At 39.2% G+C, this 22,821-nt stretch overlaps 1 protein-coding gene across 5 annotated transcripts; it reads right to left on the bottom strand.

The window, feature by feature from the left end:
• Positions 1-117: 117 nt before the first annotated feature.
• On the bottom strand, positions 118-21,566 carry PUS7 (pseudouridine synthase 7). 5 transcript variants are annotated; one of them, XM_032688847.1, is made up of 19 exons: positions 21,506-21,566; positions 20,334-20,478; positions 19,447-19,525; positions 18,414-18,792; positions 16,499-16,595; positions 16,275-16,376; positions 15,257-15,401; positions 13,261-13,278; positions 10,839-10,950; positions 9,483-9,560; positions 7,701-7,829; positions 7,351-7,476; positions 6,987-7,048; positions 6,406-6,566; positions 5,395-5,521; positions 4,581-4,682; positions 2,647-2,776; positions 1,502-1,593; positions 118-851 (listed from the first exon to the last, which is right to left on the bottom strand). In XM_032688847.1, exons 4-19 carry the CDS (start codon positions 18,761-18,763, stop codon positions 715-717), a joined length of 1,968 nt encoding a protein of 655 aa, XP_032544738.1. In that variant the 5' UTR covers positions 18,764-18,792; positions 19,447-19,525; positions 20,334-20,478; positions 21,506-21,566; the 3' UTR covers positions 118-714. The 5 variants fall into 5 exon arrangements, with proteins under 5 accessions (XP_032544738.1, XP_032544740.1, XP_032544739.1 ...); XM_032688849.1 differs by having other exon boundaries at positions 16,511-16,595; XM_032688848.1 differs by lacking the exon at positions 21,506-21,566 and adding an exon at positions 20,959-21,070.
• Between the last annotated feature and the right edge of the window lie 1,255 nt (positions 21,567-22,821).

Here is a 22,821-nt window from a genome sequence, read left to right as displayed (position 1 = left end):
TGCCGGTGCGCATGCGCGGCCCCGCGCCCGAGGGACGGAGCCGCCTCCGGTTTCCTGCCCGTGAGGGAAGCAAAGGGCAGAGAGGGGCGCAAGGGAGGCACTTACTGATACACGCTCGGGCTTTCAGGTTAATTTATTTTCAGTACCTGTTCTTTGGTACAGGTATCCGCTGGAAAATACAAGTATTTTCTCGATGGAAAGTCCCAACTATTTAAAACAGCTGTACACACCTTTACAGCACGCAAAAAGCCTCGCTAACAGAATCCTCTACTGCGTCAGTGCAAGTGCTACCAGCAAAGATTCCTGCGACACCTGTGTTCATCAGTATCTTCATTTTGTTGTAACTCATCTTCCTCAGCTGTAAATCGGTGTATTTGAAGAGGTTTCAAGGTGTGCTGAACTGATTAAAACATTCAGTGCTCGCCAAAAGAAAGCAAGCTAAACATTCTTCCAGGTCTGATGCTATTAAAAGCCCATTTCTAAAGATACACCCATGTTACAGCTCAAGCAGCTTACTCATTCAGTAAAAAGCACCATTCTCTAAGATCTATATTATATTACAGTCACCATCTTGCAAATGACTACTGAAGTTAAATGCTAGCACTAAAAAAACTTAAAAAAATACAAATCTCTTACTGTCAATCTTTAAGGGTTTGTACAGAACATGTAAATAAGAAATCACTTTACTTATGTTAAAGTCATTTTGCAGTTCATTCAGCGCAACCAGGTAGTATTCAGTTGTGTTTGGTTCTTTATGCTTGTGTCCATTTTCAAAACTTCCCGAATCGCCATGGTAGCATAAGTAGATGGGGGAAGGGAGAACTCCATCTTTAGTGCCCTGAATTTACCATCTATCATAAGGTGTAAGAGAAGACACAAAGCAAGAAAAAGTTGTTAAGGGCTTAGCAATGCTTATTCTGGAAGCCGTCTACACCAGACATAACCAATCCCCCAACCCATAAAGCAGAACAACCACCATCCTCACATTCCTATTTACTATCCACACTGAAATTTCATAAAACAACATCTTTATAACATAAGAGTTTTCTTTGTTTTAAAAGCAAACATTTGTTCTTTCAAAACTGAATTCCTAGCCTCTCTTCACTTTTCTGGAAAGCAGTGTAAAAACATTTTGTGACCAGAGTTAAGTATTTGAGTAATCTCTTGTGTTCAGGACAAATAATACAAGCTCAACTGTACAGACAATTTGTGGCTTAATTCCACCTTTGCAAGTTGCAGACATTCACTGCTCAGCATTTCCTCGATTTTACAGATCCCTATAAGACAATGTAACAGTCAATACAAACTGCTGGAAGAATGGCTTGCACCCTTGGGAAATAAGGGCCCTTATTTAGACACCTGGCTTTGGAGATCGTTAATGCCACTGCTTAACAGTCTAGTTAAATGAAAGCTCTTCCTTAAAAGAGCTTTCAATACGTAGCAGTTGAAAGCAACAGCCAGATCAAACTACTGTTTTGCAAACTAGCAAAAATCAACTCACCTGTAGGGAGAACTGGTAATGGTTTGCCTTCCAGTTTATCCAAATCCGTAGTAAATAATGGGATTTTGGGATCATCATATGCAACAACCTCCCTTTATAATATAAATAATGTTTATTATTAATTATTTAGGATAATGTGGTATTTTATATAAATGTATATTTATTATAATAATACTATTTATTATTATTCCAATTTTGAAGTTAAAACTGAAATGGGGTTGGCATTTATGGCACAATAACTAGTAAAGCTTTATGTAGAAGATGCCTCTGTCTGATGAAGACTATAAAAAAAATAAATTAGTGAGAAGTTTCTTTGCATAACTCATCTGTTTTTCCTCGTGGGCTGTCAGGATTTACAACTATACAAGAAGGTAAGAATGGTGTCAACACTATGAGAACTTAAGAGAACTTAAGAGAATCGAAGCCTTTAAATACAGTCATCTACACCTAGAGAGTGCTTAAACATATTCTGCCATTCATTTAACAGAAATTCCATATGCATGGAATTTTTCCATATGTCCCTATTCCATATGTAACGACAAGGCTCAAAAAATAAATGGGAAGTAGATAAGCTTTATCTTAATTAGCAGTGATGTTTCAAGTGTATAAACATTTGTATTGTTGATCTCCCTCCTAAACCCTCTATATTTTTCTGTGCATCTGTGATCAAGTCTTTCTACACATTTGTACCTGTTTAAAAGGTATTTATTCAGTTGCCATGTGACAACTAGGTTGTATCTCTAACAACAGCGATTTAGTAAGTTTAAGTGATTGATAGGTAATTGGAGACCAACTTTCTCATAGCAAGATTACAAAAAAAAAACCCTGTTTGGAATATTATCTATCATCACTTCAAGGTAAATAATTATCTATGAAGTGTTCAAGCCCTTGCAAGGAGAGTGAACAACTAGACAGACATCTTGATATCTATCACAGAACCAGAGGACCAAGGAAGAAATAAGAGTATAATTCAACTTCAACTGCGTTAAAAACATGAGAGAAATGCAGAGAGATTCCTCCCTAGCTATGCTTCCTTTACACAGACATCCCAAGGAACAGTCTCATGGTTTTCTGTACTTAGTCACTATCTCACATAAACTCTATGCTGTCAATTCAAGTGTAATTTCCTTTACCCTCCTACTCACCAACTGACATTCTGAGGTCGAATGATAATCTTTCTGTATGCTCCAGAAAGTGAGTAATCTCTGATCTTATGCCTCATGTTGTTGATATCAAGATTGTCAGCTACGAGCATTTCCTTGTAGGCCTCGCCAACTGCAAGAGAGGAAAGTATTTAATAGGACAGAGCATAGTGTGGCCAGTTGAAACAGCCTGTTTTCAGGGGTCATTCCTTCCCTTGCGTTTAGTAGTTTTCAGCATATATGGGACAAATGTTACACAGAAGTTTAAAATTACTGCAAATCTTATTATCTACAATGTTTGCTTTTACACCCTGATTAGTAGAGGCAATAACCAAGAAAACATCTTATCAAATTAAACTTTCAGCTGACAACAAAATTTACAAAATATTTTATTGACACTTTATTGCCATCTCATGCATGCTTTACAATTACCTAGACTTCAACAAGACTAATCTCAGGTATATGGGGAAAAAAAGAAAAAAACCAAAGGGCCAGACCACCTGTTACTCTCTCTTTGAAAAAGCAGCAGAGTGGACTGAGTTGACAATTTGACAAACACAAGAGCAGTTCAACCCAATATTGAGGAAAACATATTGGGAGACTGGTTTGGCTAAACAGGGAACTAATGACTAACCTATAAGGATACACACCGTAGCTGAAAGCTAGATCCAGCTACAAAGAAGGAATATACCAACATTGTCCAGGCACACTGGGATGGTGTTAGGAAAGCCAAAGCTCAGCTAGAGTTGAAATCAGCAACACACATCAAGAACAACATGAGTTAAGCTGCAACACAAGGAATGAAAGAAGGCAACCAGGAAAATGTTGCCCTGCTGTTAACAGGGGCAGCTGGTCTAGTGACAGACCTAAGGCTGATGGTGTCAGTGGTCCTTTTGCCTCAGCCTTCATCAGCAAGGTCTCCCAGGCCTCTCTTCCTAGAGGCAAAGTTCAAGAAAGAGAGGGACTACTGGTAGTGGGAGAAGATGCAGGCTGAGAGAGCTGGTTCATGTCATGGTAACCCTTTCCTCTATTATCTGTGAAAGATCATGAAGACCTGGGGAGGTCCCAGGCAACTGCAGAAAACCAAGTGTTGCACTCAGTTTCAGAAAGAGCAGGGAGGATGATCTAGGGAATTACAGACCAGTCAGACTCACTCTGGTCCTTGGGGAAAAATAATGGAGCTAATTCCCTCTGGGCACACGAGTGTGGTTTTAACAAAGGGAGAAAAAGGAAGAAAAAACCAAAAAAAACCCCAAACACCAAACTTACTGCCTTCTATGATGAAATTACTACACCTGTGAACGAGGGGAGAGCAGTGACTGTTGCCTTTAGCAAGGCTGTCAACATATTCCCACAGCATCCTTGTATCCAAGGTTAGAATATTACAGTAGGTGGACTGCTGTGTGGGTAAGAACTGTCTGGCTCATCATGTCAAAAGATAGTCACTATGGGTTTAAGCTCTACCTAGAAGCAGAGTTCCTCAAGGAACTGGAATACGTCCTCTTAAACACTGTTATCAGCATATGTGGAGAGGAGCTGGAATTCACCCCAACAAGTCTGTGGATAAAGCCAAGCTGGGATGGCATTTGATACATGAAAGGACAGGACTGCCCTTCAGAGGGACCTAGGTGTGCTAAAGGAATGGGCCAGGAGGAACCTCATGAAATTCAGTAAGGACAAAGTCCTGTACCTGAGTCTGATTAACTCCTTGCAGTGGTATAGGCTAGGGAGCAACTCTGCTGACAGTCATCTGGGAAGCAGACTAAACAGAGTGACCTGGCAGCAACAAAAGGCTGACAGTAATGTATCAGAGATCTGAAATAGTATACTGTTTTAATGGTCACCAAGGTTGTATATATCTCATCTTCCTCTAAAGAACAATCTTAAAGCACACTTACCATTTCCGAGTAAATATATCAGTTAACAGTCAGACTTACTTTTATGCTTTGGATAAATAACATCAAATCCAGGCAATGGCATCACTACATCGTGGATAGTGTAGTTATCCACATCTCCTTCTTCAATATGAACAGCTGTGGCTACAGACAGGACAGAAAAACGACGAGTTACCAGTATGGATGTCTGTGACAGTTAACATTAGCTAAATTTAAAACAAACCTTTTGATTGAAATAAACTTACTATGAGAAGGATAACTACCATCTTTTATCTCCACTTAATAGACAACATTTCCAAGAAAAGAAGTAACAGCCTTCAAGGCTGTCACAGTTACTGGCAGAATCACAGCCTGGCTTAAAGCTGAATGAAGTACGTAAGGAGTGCTAGAGGAACAGACCCCTTACAGGCATCAGGCATACATAAAGGAGAAATACTGTGGGAAGTGCCAGAGCAAACCCAAGTGAAGAAAGTTTTAACTGAGTGAAGCTTCTGCTTTACAAAGATACAAATGCAATCAAAAGCTTTTATGGCTAAAACATTCATAACATCCTTTCATACTTCTTCATATCCTAACTAGGTTTGAGGTCATTCTTGAGAATAATCAGTCCTCTGTCATCTCTCTTCCCTGTCCAGTTATTTGGAAAAATGAGGAAACCAACAGCTCGTGGAAGTGCAATACCTAACTTCCAATTCCTTGTAAAATTTGATTAAAAAAGGCCAACAAATTCAGATATCACTGAGCCAAAATGGGAGAGAGAGAAATTATGGAAGCTGTATCAGACAAACATGTGCTATGTGCCTTGTTTTCACAGGAATTTGAACTACACAGCATCACCGGCTTTGTCTGATTTTACCTCCTTTAAGTATGAGATCTCCTGGTACAGCTCTAAGCCCATATTCTTCTATTCTCTTGCTCACCATATTATTCCACACATAACTCTGGTAGCTATGAATATACATTAAACGATTATTTCTTGGTATCTAGAAGTAAAGAAAAAAAAAGTGAAACACTAGCAAGATGTATTTTTAAGTTTTTTCTCATGATCATAACCAAAGAGGTATATATTTGAAATGTTACCTTATCCAGCAACAAGACTAACACAATTTCTTGGTATACAGATTTGATTTTTGTTCATTATTTGGGAAAAGTGTATGTGAAGAAATAATGCTTTTATACGTTTGAAATCTGTACAAAAAAGAATTGTGCTTAAATTTAGAAAAAAAAAAAAAACACCACTTTTTTTTTTATTATTCAACAGCTGATCAAACACATGGGGCTATTATAAAACACTGAATTCATACTCAGCCTCCTGAAATCTTAAGTGAACTTTACAGCTGTGAAAGCCCAGTGTTATTCTAATTATCTTCTTCATAAACAAGAAATTATTCCTTGTCTCCTACAATGGGCCCAGTACTTTGCTGGTGATGGGGTATTTTCTCTAAAAACTTGATCTTGATTACAGCACTTGAAAGTGACAAGTGAATCCATCACCGCTAGACCAGGCTGATTCATTAGCCCAGAATCAGTTTGATTTATACTTTTAAAGCAACAGAAAAACACTGAAACTGAACTTTTGCACGGTTCTCAGATCCCTACTATATATTTACTAAGTATAAGGTTACTAAGTATAACTGTATTGCTTTCAACATACCAGGAAGACTGTTGTATATGTTGGAAAGCTTATTATGCATACATTAATTACAGATGTCATCAGTTACCATGCAGCAGTACTGCAACCAAAAAGGCAGGATTTTAAACTTAACTTGGCATTCATCAAGCATCTATGAGTCTATTTCAAATTCATCATGATACCATCAAAAGAATGTTTATGGAAGTAAATACCCCCCAGCACTTTTACACTCACTATGCCAAATGCAGAGATTATGTTCTTCATTCCATACTTTAAGAGTCCACGTAGAAGCTGCCCTTCCACGCACCTTTTTACAGGTAGTTTCTTGAGGGCAGCTGCTGGATCTTTAGTCTTTGCCCATTCCTCTCTGCATTTTACTAAGTATCCCTTTTCAGCTAGAATGAGAATGTAAAATAAAAATATTTTAACTACACACCAAAAAAGCATCCATCTCACCTTTTGTTAAAACAGTTGAAAGATTAAAGTTTCAGTCACAGTAATTACAGAAATGAACAGAATCATAGAACACTTGAGGTTGGAAGGCTTCACATGGAGTCTGAGCAGACTCTGTAAGTATTCAGGCCCCTTTTCACCCCCACTGCAAGAAACTGCACAGCAAGGAAAGATAAGCAGAAAGGTAAAGTCTGAAGATTGCTTCTCCATTGCTAAACTGCCTCAAGTTTAGCAGGTGCAAAGCTGTCCTCACAAATGTCTTTTCAAATTAAGGATCAAAACCTAAAAGCGTTTTTCCTGAATATACAATCCTTGGAGGAGAAGCGGCAGAAACACTTGATGTATCATTTTTCAGTCCTTACCTCCTGGTCGTGGTTTTAATATCAAATCCATTACTTCATTCCAATTGTTCTGTAGAATAGCTCTAAGATTCAAACAGGAAAGTGTATTAAAATCTAACTACATACATTTTAAGGAGATTTACCAACTTATCAAAAAAATAAGTATTCGTGTTTAGACTTATGCAATATTAAAAGTAGTGCTCTTATGCAAGATAACTGCTGAAGCATGTTCAGAAACCAGATCTTTCTTGAATCTAAAATTAAAACTGGTATGTGCAATATGCCAGAAAAACGTTCCCAAAAATACATTAAGTTACACAGGGATAGGGATAAGAATAAAATTTAAAAAAAAACAGAAAAGAAGGGGAATGAAGGCAACACATACCTGCCAATTTGATAAGTAGGAACAGCTGTGGTTCCAAATCTTTGCATTCCATAGTAATTAATAAATCCAATTTCCCTGAGAGAGTGCATTGCTTGCTCTATCTGGTCATCAGTTCCTGTTATGTTTCTAGTATTAAAAAAAAAGTTAAAGACAGATTATTAAGAGCTTATGCTATTTTGTGATGCTCATAATATTAAAGCTTAACATCAATATTATATAGCATATATCAAATTCAACAGACTCCTCCCAAGAGGATTTCTGTTTTGTAACCCAAGTTGCACTGATATCTCTTACCTATTTAAAGAAAAAAAATTCTAACAGAACTGTCTTAAAACATACTAACATACTACCTGAGAACAACAGTGAAATGGTTCCCTTGCAATTCTCCTAATTTCAGTGGATGGTTCTTGTAACTGAAATTTCCTAATTTGAAGTTCATCAAACATTTATTCAAATGAGCAAGTCTTTGTGCAGTGATTCTGAAAAGAAACAGAAAACAGTGACCAACCTATTCTTAGAAAAGCAGATAAATACAGAAATGCTAGCATTACAAAATAAAAAGCAGCGAGCCCCATTTCCCCAATTTTCTACTGCTGCCTCTTAAAAATATTTTAATGAAACAGCTGAAAGAAAATATCAGGTAGTTCTTAAGGCTACTCAGACAAGAGAAAATAGCACTGTCTTTTCACATCTATGTTACAACATGAACTCCAAAAAAAGTATGTTGCAATATCAACGCATAGTGTACCCCACAAGCTGAACTCTGCTTTATCTGATTAACTGCTCCAGGAATGCTGTTAGCACAGTATCAGCTCCAGTTACCTAAGTCATCAACACAGAGTTAAATAAAATTAGCCACTGTGTACACTTAATGCAGATGAAGGAACATGGAATCCAATCTGTCACTGATATCCGTTGTTTTTGTTGCTAGTATTTTTGGAAGCATATCGTGTTCTTTGCATTACTGAGCTGCTCTTGGACTCTTCTGCTACAATTTATACCAGTATAGAAGAGTTTATGAACCAGCATGGCCAGCATACTAAGCTCAGAGGGGGCTGAATAGCTGGCAATATCTCCTGTCCTGTTCGGGAGAGTCGGGTGCTGTGGCACTACTGAACAGACACCACACATCAATACACTCCCCCCAGTCCATGCTTGCTCCACACTGGAGCTCTTGGGCACAATATTTAAAGTGATCATGTTAAAAAGTAAACAGAACAGCACCTGAGATGGCTACACCACAGGTTTGGTTATGTGTCATCACTTTGCAAACCTGCCTTGCAGCAACAAGAATCAGGGGCTTCTCACGATTCACAGATCAGCATCTCCTTTTACGTGTGCAAATACATGCTTGTCAAAAACATCAGGAGGAAATATATCAACAATTAAGTAGTGGATTCCCTCCTTTTAACAAGGATTTGATCAAACTTCTGGCTCTCAAACCACGGAATTCCTCACTTGAATGTGGTTTTCAAAAAGTTGTAAATAGTAGTGCAGGCAGAATATTCCAACTTGCTAAACTGATATTGTAATATATGACTGGGAGACATCTGTCATTCTCAGTTAAGGGTGTAATGCTTATTTGAAGTGTCCAGAAACCATATAATTATCTTGGAATATAACAACATAAATTTTATTTTCTCTTAGTAGGTGACTTAAGGGAATAGGTTTAGATAGGAAAAGTTCCTCCTAATTTTTTGCCCTTCTGGCTACTCACAGATGAGCAAAGGCAGTGGTTTAGCCTTCTCTGGAGCTGTTCAGAGAGTTCAGTGAGAAAGAAAATAGGATTCCAGCTGGAGAAAGGGGGAAACAAAAGTCAGGAAAGAAATGGGACATAATTTTCACCATGTCATTCTGCTTTTCTGCTGTTGCATGGGATTCATGCAGCATGAGAGCACACAGGCAATGTGTCCCACTGCTTCAGCAAATACACATATCCAGCCTATGATTCAGAAAATACTGATGATCACCGTGGAACAAAAAAGAATTATGGCATCTTCATTAATACCTGTGCTTAACAGGTATTCAGGACCCAAATCTGCCATTTGTTCACTGAGACTTTAAGGTATTTAGCAAGATATCCAAGCTGTCACAGCAGCAGTGCACATACTCCACAGTATACTTTTACTTACCTGAGAACAGCGATCTCTTGAACAGTTATAGCCCTTTTATCTTTAGTTCCCATGTAGGAAAATATGTTTGGCTTCACTCTTAAAAACAACAGTAACAGATATTATGTATATTAAAACAGCAACAGATCAAACAGAATTTTTAGCATAATTACCTAGAATTATCAATCTTCTATAATAAAAATATACCTACATTCCCCAGAACTAGGCTACAATTTGACAGATGTGTGACATTTTCTAGTCTCATCTATGAGTACATAAAACAAAGGGAAACTTCTGTTTTAATTATATGTAGACAAATTCACTTTTACCACAGCAGTGCTTTCAAAATATGAGCTTTGAAGTACTTCTTTATATACATTCACTTAATGTACAAATGCACAGCCACCACTAACTTCACTAAAAAAAAAAATTCATGTCCACTTCTTCCCTAAACTTCTAACAACATCTCCGTTTGAATGCTATGCCTGCACATGATGTGAGAGTATGAGAAGTTCATTTAAAATTTGATCCATTTATTTCCTTGAGAGGAAAATGTCTTTTTCACTTTGGACTTTATAGCCTGTGTTACACAAGGAGTATTTCCAGTTATTCCAGCTATGGGCACCAGGGGGTAGCAGGATTGCCATTACACACAGTTTTCTACCTAACTGTGCTCCTGCCATTCTGTTCTCAAATACAAATACTAAGTAGCATAACGGTTATAATCTAGATTACAAACATTTATTTTTGGGCAGGAAGAGGCCAAGGGAAAAGGAGAAGAGGAGAAGTTTCCCTACCAGTAGATCACTGAACTGACCCAATTTTAAAATTGCCCTTCCTCTGCAATTCACTGTGTTCATGTCATGCCTTGGCCAATCTTTTTGTTTCTGCACTTGATGGGGTGAAAGGAACTAAGCCTGTGTTGCCATGGAGAAATTAATACACAGAACAACAGTTTATCAAGTGTAACTGCTTGGGAACTGATCAGCATATAATCACAACGACATCTAACAGGTTCATAACATACTTGCATATATTCAAAAACTGGAAAAAAACTGGCTTTTAATTCAGGTTACACATATTGAGGTTTTGAGCTGCCAAGCCTCTCTCAGATCAGACCGTCAATTGTGGGCTTTTTCCACTGAAGCAGCCGCGTAGTCTTTTAAAATTCTTAGGCTCACTTTGTTCCATTCTCACCTCCCTACAAAACCTTTCAGTTTCAAATTTGACATTCTAAAATAACTTTTTATTTTAAACACTGTCTACAAATTAGGCAACAGCAATCACTTGTGTTGCTCTTACGTAATTCTGAAGCATAACTTTTACAGTAACATCAAACATACAGGGCTGCCAGACTGGCATAAACATCAGCCTTACCTTAAAAATTTGGATAGGACATTAATGGCATCCATAGTGTCCTTGTTCTCCTTGTACAGTACAAAATGGCAGTAGCTTCCCCTAGATTTTGGCCAAGAGTGTTTTCTTGGATCTTTAAAAGCAAAAAGGTTAGTGTCATTTTTTTAAAAAAGTAATTAATATATTTGCCATTGCAGCTGCATTTAAAACAAATATGCAAGAGCCAATTTCTGCTAATTTCCATCTGCTTTAAAAAAAAAAAATGAAAAGAGTTAATTACTGACAGCAAAAGCTGTAAAGCACAATGAAAAATACCTCCCCTTCCAGTGGGCTGTAAACTTCTCTTTAATCAGTTCTGTCACCTAGAAAATTCTGAATGAAATAGCAACACTTCCTTTGTCATGAAATTATCTAAAAATATATCCTAGTCATTTAACTGCCATATCACCTGATTAAATGTCTTAAAAACATTATTATCATTACACTGATTTTCAGCAGTAGCAGCCACTCCGCATTTCATCTAGTGCCTTCTATAATTAATAGTTGAGGACCATTGGAAGCCTGTTTGTAGGAAGACTACAATTATTATTTATAGTATGGACATATTCTTTATTTCTGTAGGATTTTTTCTATGTGTCATGCAAAAGCATGAATCGCATCTCTACAAAAGCCTAAAAAAAGTACACTCAAAAGATTACTGTAAGGTGATTTCTTTTTTTTAATCCTATGGGAGAGAGATATCTGGCACAAGAGAGACACTAACAAGGCTGATACTGTGGCGTGCCTAGAGAAGGCTGGAGGGTGAGATAACTTCAGCTCCCACAGACTAACAACTGATGTACAATTCTGTGCAATTATTTGGCACTTTTCAGAGAAGAAAAGTGTCGATGATTTGTCAAGCTTCTGTCGCACAATAAAGCCTCCAGAGATAAAAACTTCCCTTTTATAATAACCCACCGTTAATGGCATTACTGGGAAGGGGGACTGATTCTACACAGGTTTAGCAACCAGTTTTGGAGGTGTTTTATCAATTCTTTGCTTTATAAGAACAAACTAAGAATCTGTTTTGTCTTAAATAAGAAATCCCTTATCTCTTGGCAACCACAAAGCAAGCTTTCCTGGTTTTGTACAAAAAGGTTACAAGCATCTTTCAAAACAGCAAAAGCTAACTGAAAAAGCAAGCCCTATTTCAATATATAAACACCAAGGCAGGAAGGAACTTCTTGAGAAATTTTGCTCTTTTTGTTCACATTAGTTTGATAAAGCCCAGATATCCCCCCCAGACAGTAAATATGTTTAATTCTTCCTTTTCTTTTTTTTTTTGAGAAGCTGGCATCCATACACACACTTCTGCAAAAATAATTTTGGATGCTGCAGTGTAAAATGCTATTTCTAGAGTTTTCAGTCAGTTAGAATTACTGCACCACTTGCCTTGCACCATCAGTTTCTAAGCAAAACCCTCTTCCCACAGAGTTTCCTAGGTCCTAAACGGAGCAGTACGGTCCAAAGCCTGTTAAGAGACCTCACACCTCTGCTGGTCTCCCCTTCTGAGCCACCACTGCTCTTCAGCACTTTTAATAAAACCTGCAGTCAGCTGGAAGAGCAACGTCCTCCTCCATGAAGCTCTTGGCAATTAGAAGGGAAGAGGGGAAAGACTGAGCTCAATTCACAAGGAAGGCCTTCTCCAGATGGAATTGTTCTTTAAATTGAACTAATTCATCATCATACAGTCATTTCAACACACTTAAAGTGAGCCCTAACCTGGTCTAGACTGTAAGGATTCTACAGATATTATGCATATCAATGGGCTCCTCATCCTTTGGCATCACAGCCATGTGCCTGTCCAACAGATGGTGCAGCTACAGTCCTGATATTTAACCATTCCTCACCCAATACTTCAAAGTATTCAACTGGGTAGATGGACCAACAGGACAGTTTGCAGTCCTTATTGATGTGTTTCAGAGTCATGTTACATTTTTGACAGTAAAACTGTATTTCCAAGCCCTTTTTCCAAACCTTTTGCTGAAACTTGAGGGCTGGAAGCTCATTTTTAATATCAGGATGTATGATATATACTTTTAAAGTTGTATAAAGACAGATAGTAGTGTCTGAAATATAGGCTGAAGGGCAAAGGCCTGGCTTACTGAAATCTATGGAAAATTTACCACAGTTGTCAAACAGTACTGTCAAAATTGGTAATTCACATCCCTTATTACTGGCAGACTTTCTCTGCACCAAACGACTACTGCCTATACTGCACTAAAAAAAAAAAAAAAGAGGTAGAACAAGCCCAATGCTTGGCTGTTTCAGGGAATTTTAAGTATTATTTTTGTGTAGGGATTGTTAAGGAATTGTTCCTAGTTTGGCCAGTCCTGTTGCTATTTAGGAGGTCATAATGGTTGGCATTTCATTTTTGTTAGCATGAAATGTCAACATCTCTTACCTGTTGCAGTTCTGACCTCTGTCCCAATGCAGAGCATAAAGAGCACAAAAGAGTAGCATTTAATTTTTAGACTGTCAAAGTGTTTTTAGAGGTGAACATGCAGGTTTATGGTTATGGGATTATTTATGCTTCAGGGAGCATCCAATAGTTAGGTGGTGGATGACAGCAATTTAGACAGTTATGGAATGGAATCGTGCAGAGGGAAACAGTGAACATATGGAAAGCTTCAATCGGAGATGCAACAAACTTAATTTGTGGACAACGATGAAACAACAGTTTACTGACAACTTAGTAAGACAGTATTTTAAGTATTTTGGGTGTAAACTTACTATAGACACCAAGCAGCTTCTGATTTTACATTTTAGGAAGCATGTTTGGGAACCTTTTACATTATCAACAGAAGTAATCAGATATTTCAGCTAATATTCGAAAATTCTACACTTCTGAAATATTTCTTGCCTGGGGAGCCCACTCAGGACTAAGACATATTTGTGGCTATGTAAACACAAAAGATAAATATAATCCTGGCTAAAAAGAACTTGCACTCTTCAATCTTACATCCATAAACATTTACACACACTCACTGAAACTGCACACATCTCCACCAACATGCACAGGTGTCTGAAGCATCCACAGCTCAGGAATCCAGGTTTAGACAGATGATGCTTCTCTGCATCACAAGATGGTGCTCCAGATAGTGTTTTAATCCTAGAGACACACCACTACATTCTTTTCAGCATATTTCAAATACTTGAATTCTTTCATACAGTATCTCTTAAATCAGACTGGTCAGCTTAACACCAACCACTTGACTGTAACAATGGTTAAAGAATAGAAGCAGCAGAAGGAAATGGTGGAGGTAAAACCGTTACAAATCAACAGAGAACAAAACTGGCTTAGGAGAATTTTGTGCTGGTAAGTATCCATACTCCATGCATAAAGCATGCAAACATACACATTTTCTAAACACGGTCAAGTAAGAGACAAACACATTATAAATGGACCCATAAAAGTACAACATTCCCACAGTTGCACAGAACAAGCCTTAAAAAAAATAACTAAATTGAATATGGATTGATTTTGTTTCCAATTTTAAACTTTTCTATCTCCTTATCCTTTCTCCTTCATCTTTAAAATCAAAGGATTAGATTTACATACTGTCATTTGTAGTAGGTTGAAATGACACAGGAAAGCAACCGATTTAAACCAAACATCATCTACAAGCAGAATGGTGCACATTTAACAAAAGGTGTTAATCCTCTAAACTTACAACAGCAACAAATTAGTAGTAACATTAAAAAATGTAGAACACATTAATTTATCCCCAGTAACCAAAACAGTATTTGCAAGATTAAGGTGGATAGTACTTAATTTTGAAAATCCTTCATTACTTTGACTATTCCAAAAGAGTAAATGTGATTTATAATTAATAAAGACATATTTCTGCAAATATAATTAACCTTGGAAACAGAGGTAGTCTTAGAGATCATGGTAAATATACTACATTTATGTAAAACTATAACTTGGGGAAAACAAACAGCTGTTTGTCTCAATTCAAGTCATTGAGAACTTTGTCATGAATTTTTAAGACAGTCAAGATTACACCGACTGTCAGTGTAATGTACACATTCCAACTACAACCTCATACTCCCACTGCAACCTTAAACATCCAGGTAAGTTCATGAAACCTAAGTTCAAAAAATACTGAAAATAAAACCCGTTTTGCCTATTCCTATTCAAATAGCAGGAGATGTTCTCACTTCTGACATGGTTGTACTGGATTAATTATTTGGAAAGAAAAACAAGTAGAAATTTAAATTTGAAACGTTTCTTGTGTTCCTAGTCATTTTAGATGCACAGCATCAGTTGCAACAAGGAAAAAGCAAAGCCAGACTACATAAGAAATATGTTCCACTTGAAGTACTTACTAACAATTCTTATTTTCAGGATAATTTTAGCATTTACTTTACCCAACTGCTGTGATAGTGAAACTCACTTGCCAGTGCTTTTTTCCCAGCAGCATGATAAGCAATAATGTATTTCTTTCCATCTCTATCTTCTGTTTTAGTCTCCAGTCCTGGAAACAAGGACTTCACAGCCTGGTGGATGACTGTTCTTTTTTCTTTGGTATCTTCAACTACCTGTGTTAACACACATAGATGCAGAAACCAAATAAATTAATACAAAAAGGGAAGGATTCTCTTGGAGTTAAATTTTGCATGCTTAAAGAAAACCTACCAAATAACAATAAATACTGAATAGGTATACTTTTAAAAGTCTGGCCTACTTAAAATTAGTTTGAAAAATAATAAATAACTCTGATGCAAACTTCAGTCTCAACACTCACAGAAGAAAACTCTCAAGATTTATTCCTGTCTTCTGCACTTAATAAAATTCCCTCTTCTAAAGAAACTCTGGCAAAACCAATTTTTTCTACATGCTTTAAAGGAAAAAAAAATAGCTAGATAAGATTATTTGGTGTGTGAATGCTTATTTGAAACTACCAGATCTAATCCTACTCATCTTTGTGTCCCAAATTTAGCTCAAGTTATTCTTCAAGTACATGGAATATTTGGATGTTTAAAAATACTAAGGTTTTAATTTCATTTTGTACCTTCTTATCTTTCTTGTTACAGAAGACCGTATTTATCTTCTTTTCTATTAAATCATTAAATACTGACCTTGAAAACAGTGTTTCATCAGCATGGATGTTTTATTTAAACCTTGTTACTCTATAAAACAATACTAGACAGAAAACCAAAATATTGCAAGCAGGAATTAAAACCTGCATTTAAGTTCTGTGTTCAATACCACCAAAATCAAAATGACAACTCAAATGCATGAATTTGAGTACATCTGTAAGACTTTACAGAATTAAAACTCTAAACTGGAAACAGTTTGGTATTGCCTCCTGCATCCTGTTCAAACTGCTCTTACATGCACTAGAAAGCACATACCTTCCACTCACTCCCTCTGCCCCCACCCCCAAAGTTCATATAATTTATTAATTTTACCTCTATGGCAACACTAGTTTCCTTATTCTTAAAAAGCTGGAGCTCCTCTAAACGCTGCTTGTCTTCATCTGACAAAACTGTAAATGTTTCTTCTGATGGGTCCTAATGCATATTCGGGAGGAAAAAAAAAACATCCAGTAACCCTCATGGAACAACTTCCTGTATTTTTCAATGTTCTTGCTCAAGGAGCTTTAAGAGGCATAAACCATTACCAAATCTTTTACCTCAAAATTTACCTCATCATCCACTGGAACAGAAAAGTCATCTAAATGGCTCACACGTCCATCTTTGCCTATTTCATGGACAACAAAGTCCGAGTATCTGATAGGAAGAAACATGCATTACATTTTAATAAAAATAAAAATCCCACATCACAAGAAGTCCTTTCCCAAGAAGCAGTTTGTTAGCAGAATTCACTGAAGAATTCTGAATTCACAAAAGTCAATTCACATAAAAGAAACCTAAACCATGGGAAAGCTGTACCTATACCCACCCCTCAGACGGATACCATGAGAACACACATCTAAACACAGTAGACTTCTTTGCACATCACCAAACACCTGCTGCAGTTATTCTGAGTCATTTTCTCACTAGCTTGCAGAGATCAGTAATGCACATCCTCAATCCCAGTCATTACTGACAATTAAGACTCTACTGCATTGCCACAGTGTGAACATGAATGCATTAACTCCATTGCTTCAAGTAACCTGCAGGATAAAGTGTCACTTTTTAGCTACTCTAAGGAAGGCAGGACAAATTCAGCTTTGTTCATATAGTCAGTTATAGAGATAATTCAAATAAAGTTAGTCTGCATTCTCTATGAGAGCAACAAAGAACTGGACATTTCTGATTGAGTCATTTATGTTCTGCAATAAAAACATGATTTTTAAGTAGCATTTGCTTGCAATGGAAAAAAGAAAAACAATCCTTATTCTATGAATGTTGAAAGACGAATGAAACTTCACCATGGGAATGTTTCTACTGTACCTTCCCCAAGCCCCCGTTTGCCATCCCTCTGTGCAGCTGTACATCATACTGGTAGAATTCTTTCCTGAGGAGCGTTATGTGTCCTCTCTCTTACTCTCTGTAGCTGTCTAGACATACTAGTGACTAGTACCATAAAAATGCCAGGACTGATTTAATAATAGGTGTTATAAACTAGGATCAAAAAATAACCACAAGCCCACGAATTTTCTACCATCCAGCTACCTTTGGCCAATCAAAATTGGCAGATTTCCCAGAAGATTCAGCATAGACCGTGTTCCCTAGTGAAGGATTATGCTAGCTGCTTAGTGCTCCACACATAAAGATTAAATATGTACATAATATGTACATATCATTTTATTATGTAAAATGACCTATATATTAAGCCAGTATTTAAAAACGGGGACTTTTCAGCATGTAAACAAAGCATCCTTAAATGCTTTGCTAAGGCCAGGAAACAATGATTCCCACTTCAGAGAGCTTTTTTATTTGCATTCTGTTTTATTCAAATATGTTCTTTAATTTAAAAAACCTAGAAGCTTCATAGAGAAAAAAGCTACTAAAACCCAAATATTTCACTAAATATATAACGTGTATATATAACAACTTCTGCACCCTGAATTACAGAATTCCCTTTTCTGTTTTGCAAATGACATTAGAACTGATCAGATAATAATTTAAAGCCTAATGGACCATTTGGTAAAAAATTTGTTTAAAGACATTAGCACAAAATAGTCAGGGCAAAGCAAAGAAGAACCAAAGAGGGATGGTTTCGATGCTGTTCTCCAGTGCATCTAGTATCAGCAGTGAGGAGTGGTACAAAAAGTGGGTGTACTGCATAAGGTTTTATGTATGCTGTATGCTGCTGCCAGGGCACAAGGCAAACTGCAAAGGTCAGTGTAATCATGTATTTCTACTTATGAACAGCTTCCTTCTTCAGAGCTCCACTTGACAGGAAAATAAACAAAACCAACCCACAATCTAGAAAAGTCCCAAATTAAACCTTTCTTTCAGTTGCAGCACTAGATAAAAAGCAATGAACCTCCCTAGTGGCCACACACAATCCATTTGCATCCTGTGAATCAGAAAAGGAAAATGGAGAACTACAACTGCATTACACAAGGAATTAACATATACAATAAGACAAAGAGTTACCTCTCTTTTAAGATTCCAGAAAACCCTTTATGAGAGCTAACAAATTTAGTTATGCCAACATCACTTTCTGTCAGTCCATGCTTCATCATGTCTGCAAAGCTCTCTGGATCTCCATCTTCATCACTATCCTCTAGTTCTTCTTCTTCCTGCTCCTCACTTTCCTCATTGGGAATCATTTCATTTTTCATGTCCTCAGGTGGTTCTGTTACAGTCTCAATACTCTGCCCAGAGTCATTCCCTGTCTTAGACTTCTCCAAGATCTTCTGTCTTTTGATTTCATCTGCATTAGCCACATCATCCTCAGAGCGAGGATGTTTCAAGGACACACTATTCATTTCTACAGTTTCCATGTTTAAGGCACAGTGTAGGATAGAAAGCCCTGAGGAGGAAGAAGAATGGTTTATTTCTTGTCTGCTTAAGAGCAGTATCAATACACAGCCTCTTCACTCCAAGGACTCTGCCCCCTGCAATGGTTCAGAAAAACTACATAACTTTCTGCATTTTTAAGTTAAACGTCAAGTACATATTCCAAACAGCTAGAAGCAATATGTACTTGGGAAGAGAGAAGGGAGATGTTACAGGGACTTAATACCCACCCAAAGCACCATGCATGCTGGGCTACAGCAGAGCAGGATTCAGTACTGCACTGACCATTCACCACCATCGTCACTCTTGCCAGCCCTTACCATAGCTGCATCCAGTCCTGTGCACACACAGGCTCTGCTGTCAACAGCAGTGTAGTGCCCAAGAAACATTTTGTTACCAAGCCTTCTGTTAAATGTGACTATTCTCAATCATTCCCTTTTCTATCAAGATTCCATCTTCCAAGGACTGAGAGACGATGGCTCGATTCCCCCAAATATGAAATATCATCGCTATGTTCTTCCAACACACACAATACCACAGGGAACTCAAAGTGGCAGCAATTCAGCCCAAAAGATAAGAGGGATGAGATACCAAAATCATTAAATGAGTGGGACAAACAAAACAACAAGGAAGTGAAATGATCTCTAAGAAGAACAGGACTACTCACGCTGGTGGAACAAAGTTCTGACCCTTCCCTGGCAACTTGAGCTGCCACCTTTGTATCAGCAGAACTAGCACCCTCAGATCTGAAAAACAGAGAAAAAGTAACTCAGAAACTTTTAGTCCAAAAAAAAAAAGGTTGCACAGCTACTCAGATGGAGTGAAGGGGAGGAAAGGAGTTATCCCCAGGTGTTTGTTTAAGTGGTGGTTTTCTTTGTATCTCACTAGCCAATAGGTAATAAAAAGTTTATGTTAACAAGTAATAAATTAAATTAAATTTCCCATGTCAAGTCAGTTTTGCCCACAACAACCAAGTTTCTAAATTAATAGGATTCAGCTGTTACTGAGAAATTAATCTAGGCACAAAGCAGTATTTCAGAGCTACATATATCATCCTGTATTATTTGTCCAGTCACTAGCATATTCTATTTAATTTTAAGTGGTATGTTTTTAAAGGAAGACTCATTACTAATTTGATAATCAGCATGTGCTGGGTTGGTAACTAATTGTTACCAGTAAGCTGTTAGCCACTGCTGACTTCATGGCCTGGACTTTCCATTGTAGAGATCACAAACTTAGGGTAAGGAGGGAGGAGCAACTGTTTCAGAAACACCTGAAATGTTTTGCTCAAATAAAGAACTGAAAATGGATGCTACACAAATAAATGAACAAAAGGGAAAGAGGGAGAAACTTATAAAAATAAGTCTATGTATTGCCTGACAAGTGACAAGACACACAAAGAAGAAAGCACAACAATTAGCAAATGAGTGTACCTTCAAGCTGAAAGCACCAATTTTACTGTATCCACAAATAAAAACAAAAGTGCATAAACCCCTTCTTTAAAAGGAACAAAAAATAAAATCATAGCCAAGAGAAGCAATTCACCATCATTACCAGATTCTTCTCCTATGCACTGAGATCTACAGAGCCCGGGTTATAAAGCACTGAAGTGGAAAAGGCTTCTAGATGGCTTCTGAATGTCTTCACATGGCGAACAAAACAGCGAAATCATTCAGCACAGTGAAATCCTCTGAGACACCTGCCAAAAGCGGTAACAAGAGAAATCTCATGTTTCTAAAATAAAACTGTAACATCTAGTTATTGAATTGTACAAACTGTTAGATGAATTCAATGTTGGGCACAAATACTCCACATAACTGTCACATGCAGACTATTCTCACAGCAGAGCAATGACTCACATACTATCACGTACTATCCTGTGCCAAACGGCGGCCATCATCTGGGATAATTTCTGCAGGATAATTATTTGAAGGAGCAAGTTGAAGTGAGCGGGGCACACACTGCCTCGCTTGTGCAGATCGCTGCTGAGAGGCGCCTATTATTTTCTGACAGCTGCTCAACTGCCTCGGTCCTTTTCCCAACAAACAGGTGTTTCCATAAAAGCCAGAATCTGCATAAACAGCAACTCCACAGCAATTTCAATGTTTTAGCAGAGACTGAATTTACTACTACAAATAAGAGACTTGATTCTCCTCCCCAGTCGGGAACGGTGTGGTACCTGCCAGGCAGGCACAGCGGGCGGGGGGGACACACTAAATAACAGAGCTGGAGCACGCCAGCGCTGGGCACGGAGCTGGCTCCTCATGAGATGAGGCACGTGGGATTAAAAGGCGACCGGAGAGAGGGCGCGATGATGCAGTAGCAGCAGCGCCCGAAGGCCAACCCTCGGGGCGGGGGCAGCGGGCAGGGAGCGGGCCGGGAGGGCAGCCGGAGCCCCGCGGGCCGGGCCGGGCCGGGCCGCAGCAGCGCTCGGGGCGCCGCGCCGGAAGAGCCGCTGCCAGCGCCGGGGCTGCCGGGGCAGGGCGGGGGCGCCGGGGGCCGGGGCCGGAGCAAGCGCAGCCGCGGGGTCCCGGCACCGCGCGGCGCCCGCCCGGGGAAAGCCCGGCGCGACCGGGAGCGAAGTTGCCCCGAGGCGGAGCCCCCCCCCGGCCGGGGGCCGAGAGCCGGGAGCGGGCAGGCGGCCCCGCCGCAGAGCCCTGCGCGGCCGCGGCAGAGCGCGGCTCCGCCCGCCGCCAGGCAGGAGCCGCGGAGGGGGAGCCACTTACCCGCACGCCGGCTCGGGAGGACGGGCCGGGCGTCAGGGCGGCGGGGAGGGAGGGAGGGAGGGAGAGAGGGAGGGAAGGAAGAAGGGAGGGAGGCGGAGGCGGAGGGGACGAGCCCGCCCCAGCTCCGCGTGTGCGGAGGCGGCCCCAGCGTGTGCCCGCCCCGCCGCCCCACGGCGGTGCGCGGAGCCCGCGGGAAGGAGGTGGTACCTGCGGAGGGGCTGTTCGTGCCCGCGCCTCCCTTCCCGGCTTCCTGCGGACCGTCTGGGGGAAGCAGATGGGAATTTACAGGAGAACTGCAACTCTGCAGAAAAAAAAGTTTAATTTCCAAATGCGGCTGTAGCCAAACCAGGGAGTCGTGTACGCGAGATGGTGGCTTTCCTGAGCTCCCCTGGCATCCGAAACACGCTGCGCTGATTGAGCATTAGTCCCACGACGAGGGCATGTTCGAGTACCATTTCAAAACCTACACGGTAGCTATGCAAATCACGCTACCATTTTAAAGCTAAATAAAACCAGGCCAGATCTGTGCTATGAGTCTTTTCTGACATAGTCAGAATGTCATCTTCTACCCTCCTTTCTATTTTAAGCAGTGGTGTAAAAGAATGTATTTTCATTAACTTCAGCACGTAGATTTGTCCTTATTTTTAAGACCCTTTGTGTCATGTTCTAATCCTAGCCTGCCTCAGACTTCCTTTTTGCCGGGCTATTAACACCAGTATTTAGTGTCTCATGCTTCTCACTCTTTAGTTGTATTGTATTCACACTCTTCTTACGTGATGAGACTTACAACTGCTATGTGTATATGGGTAACTTACTTTCTCATCCCTTGTACTTACCTTCCTCCTTGGAGTAGAATAAGAAAGTGACAAAATGGAGTGCTTTGGTTTGGATTTAAAAAATCCCATGCATTGCTCTACGAGTAGCTTAAAAAAGACCCCCATTAAGGAAAAAAGGAAGGAGCAAAGATTTGTGACTCTCCTTAGTTCTGAGTAGAGATGGATCCATAGAGATTTATTTTATAAAGCACTATGGGATCAAAGCTTTGTCTTTATCACAGAGCTTTAGTTTACACCCTGTCCACCCTTCACACTTGGAATTTAAATAACCCACTAGATACCAGTGAGGGTGTCAGGAATGGGTTTAGTGCGCTCCTGTGAACAGGTCAACAGTGGACTGGAAACAGCAATAGTGATAACAAGGCAGATTATGGCACTTCTGAAGACTGTGGCATCACTAAGGAAGCCAGACCTGGAACTACTATTGCCCAACTCCCAGGCTGTCTGGATGGTAGGGGCAGCATAGAAAGAGCTATGTGT

The sequence above is a fragment of the Chiroxiphia lanceolata genome, chromosome 5, assembly GCF_009829145.1.
Source record: "Chiroxiphia lanceolata isolate bChiLan1 chromosome 5, bChiLan1.pri, whole genome shotgun sequence".
Classification (NCBI taxonomy): Eukaryota; Metazoa; Chordata; class Aves; order Passeriformes; family Pipridae; genus Chiroxiphia; species Chiroxiphia lanceolata.
The sequence above is the reverse complement of the archived record's forward strand: the minus strand, read 5'-3'. Positions and strand labels throughout refer to the sequence as shown.

Coding starts and splice junctions, on each gene's coding strand:
- PUS7 (XM_032688847.1), bottom strand. CDS start 18,763: ATGGAAACTGTAGAAATGAATAGTGTGTCCTTGAAACATCCTCGCTCT. Junction 5,522..6,405: donor TAATCTCTGCATTTGGCATA/GTGAGTGTAAAA, acceptor CTTTACTTCTAG/ATACCAAGAAATAATCGTTT. Junction 1,594..2,646: donor CGACCTCAGAATGTCAGTTG/GTGAGTAGGAGG, acceptor TATATTATAAAG/GGAGGTTGTTGCATATGATG.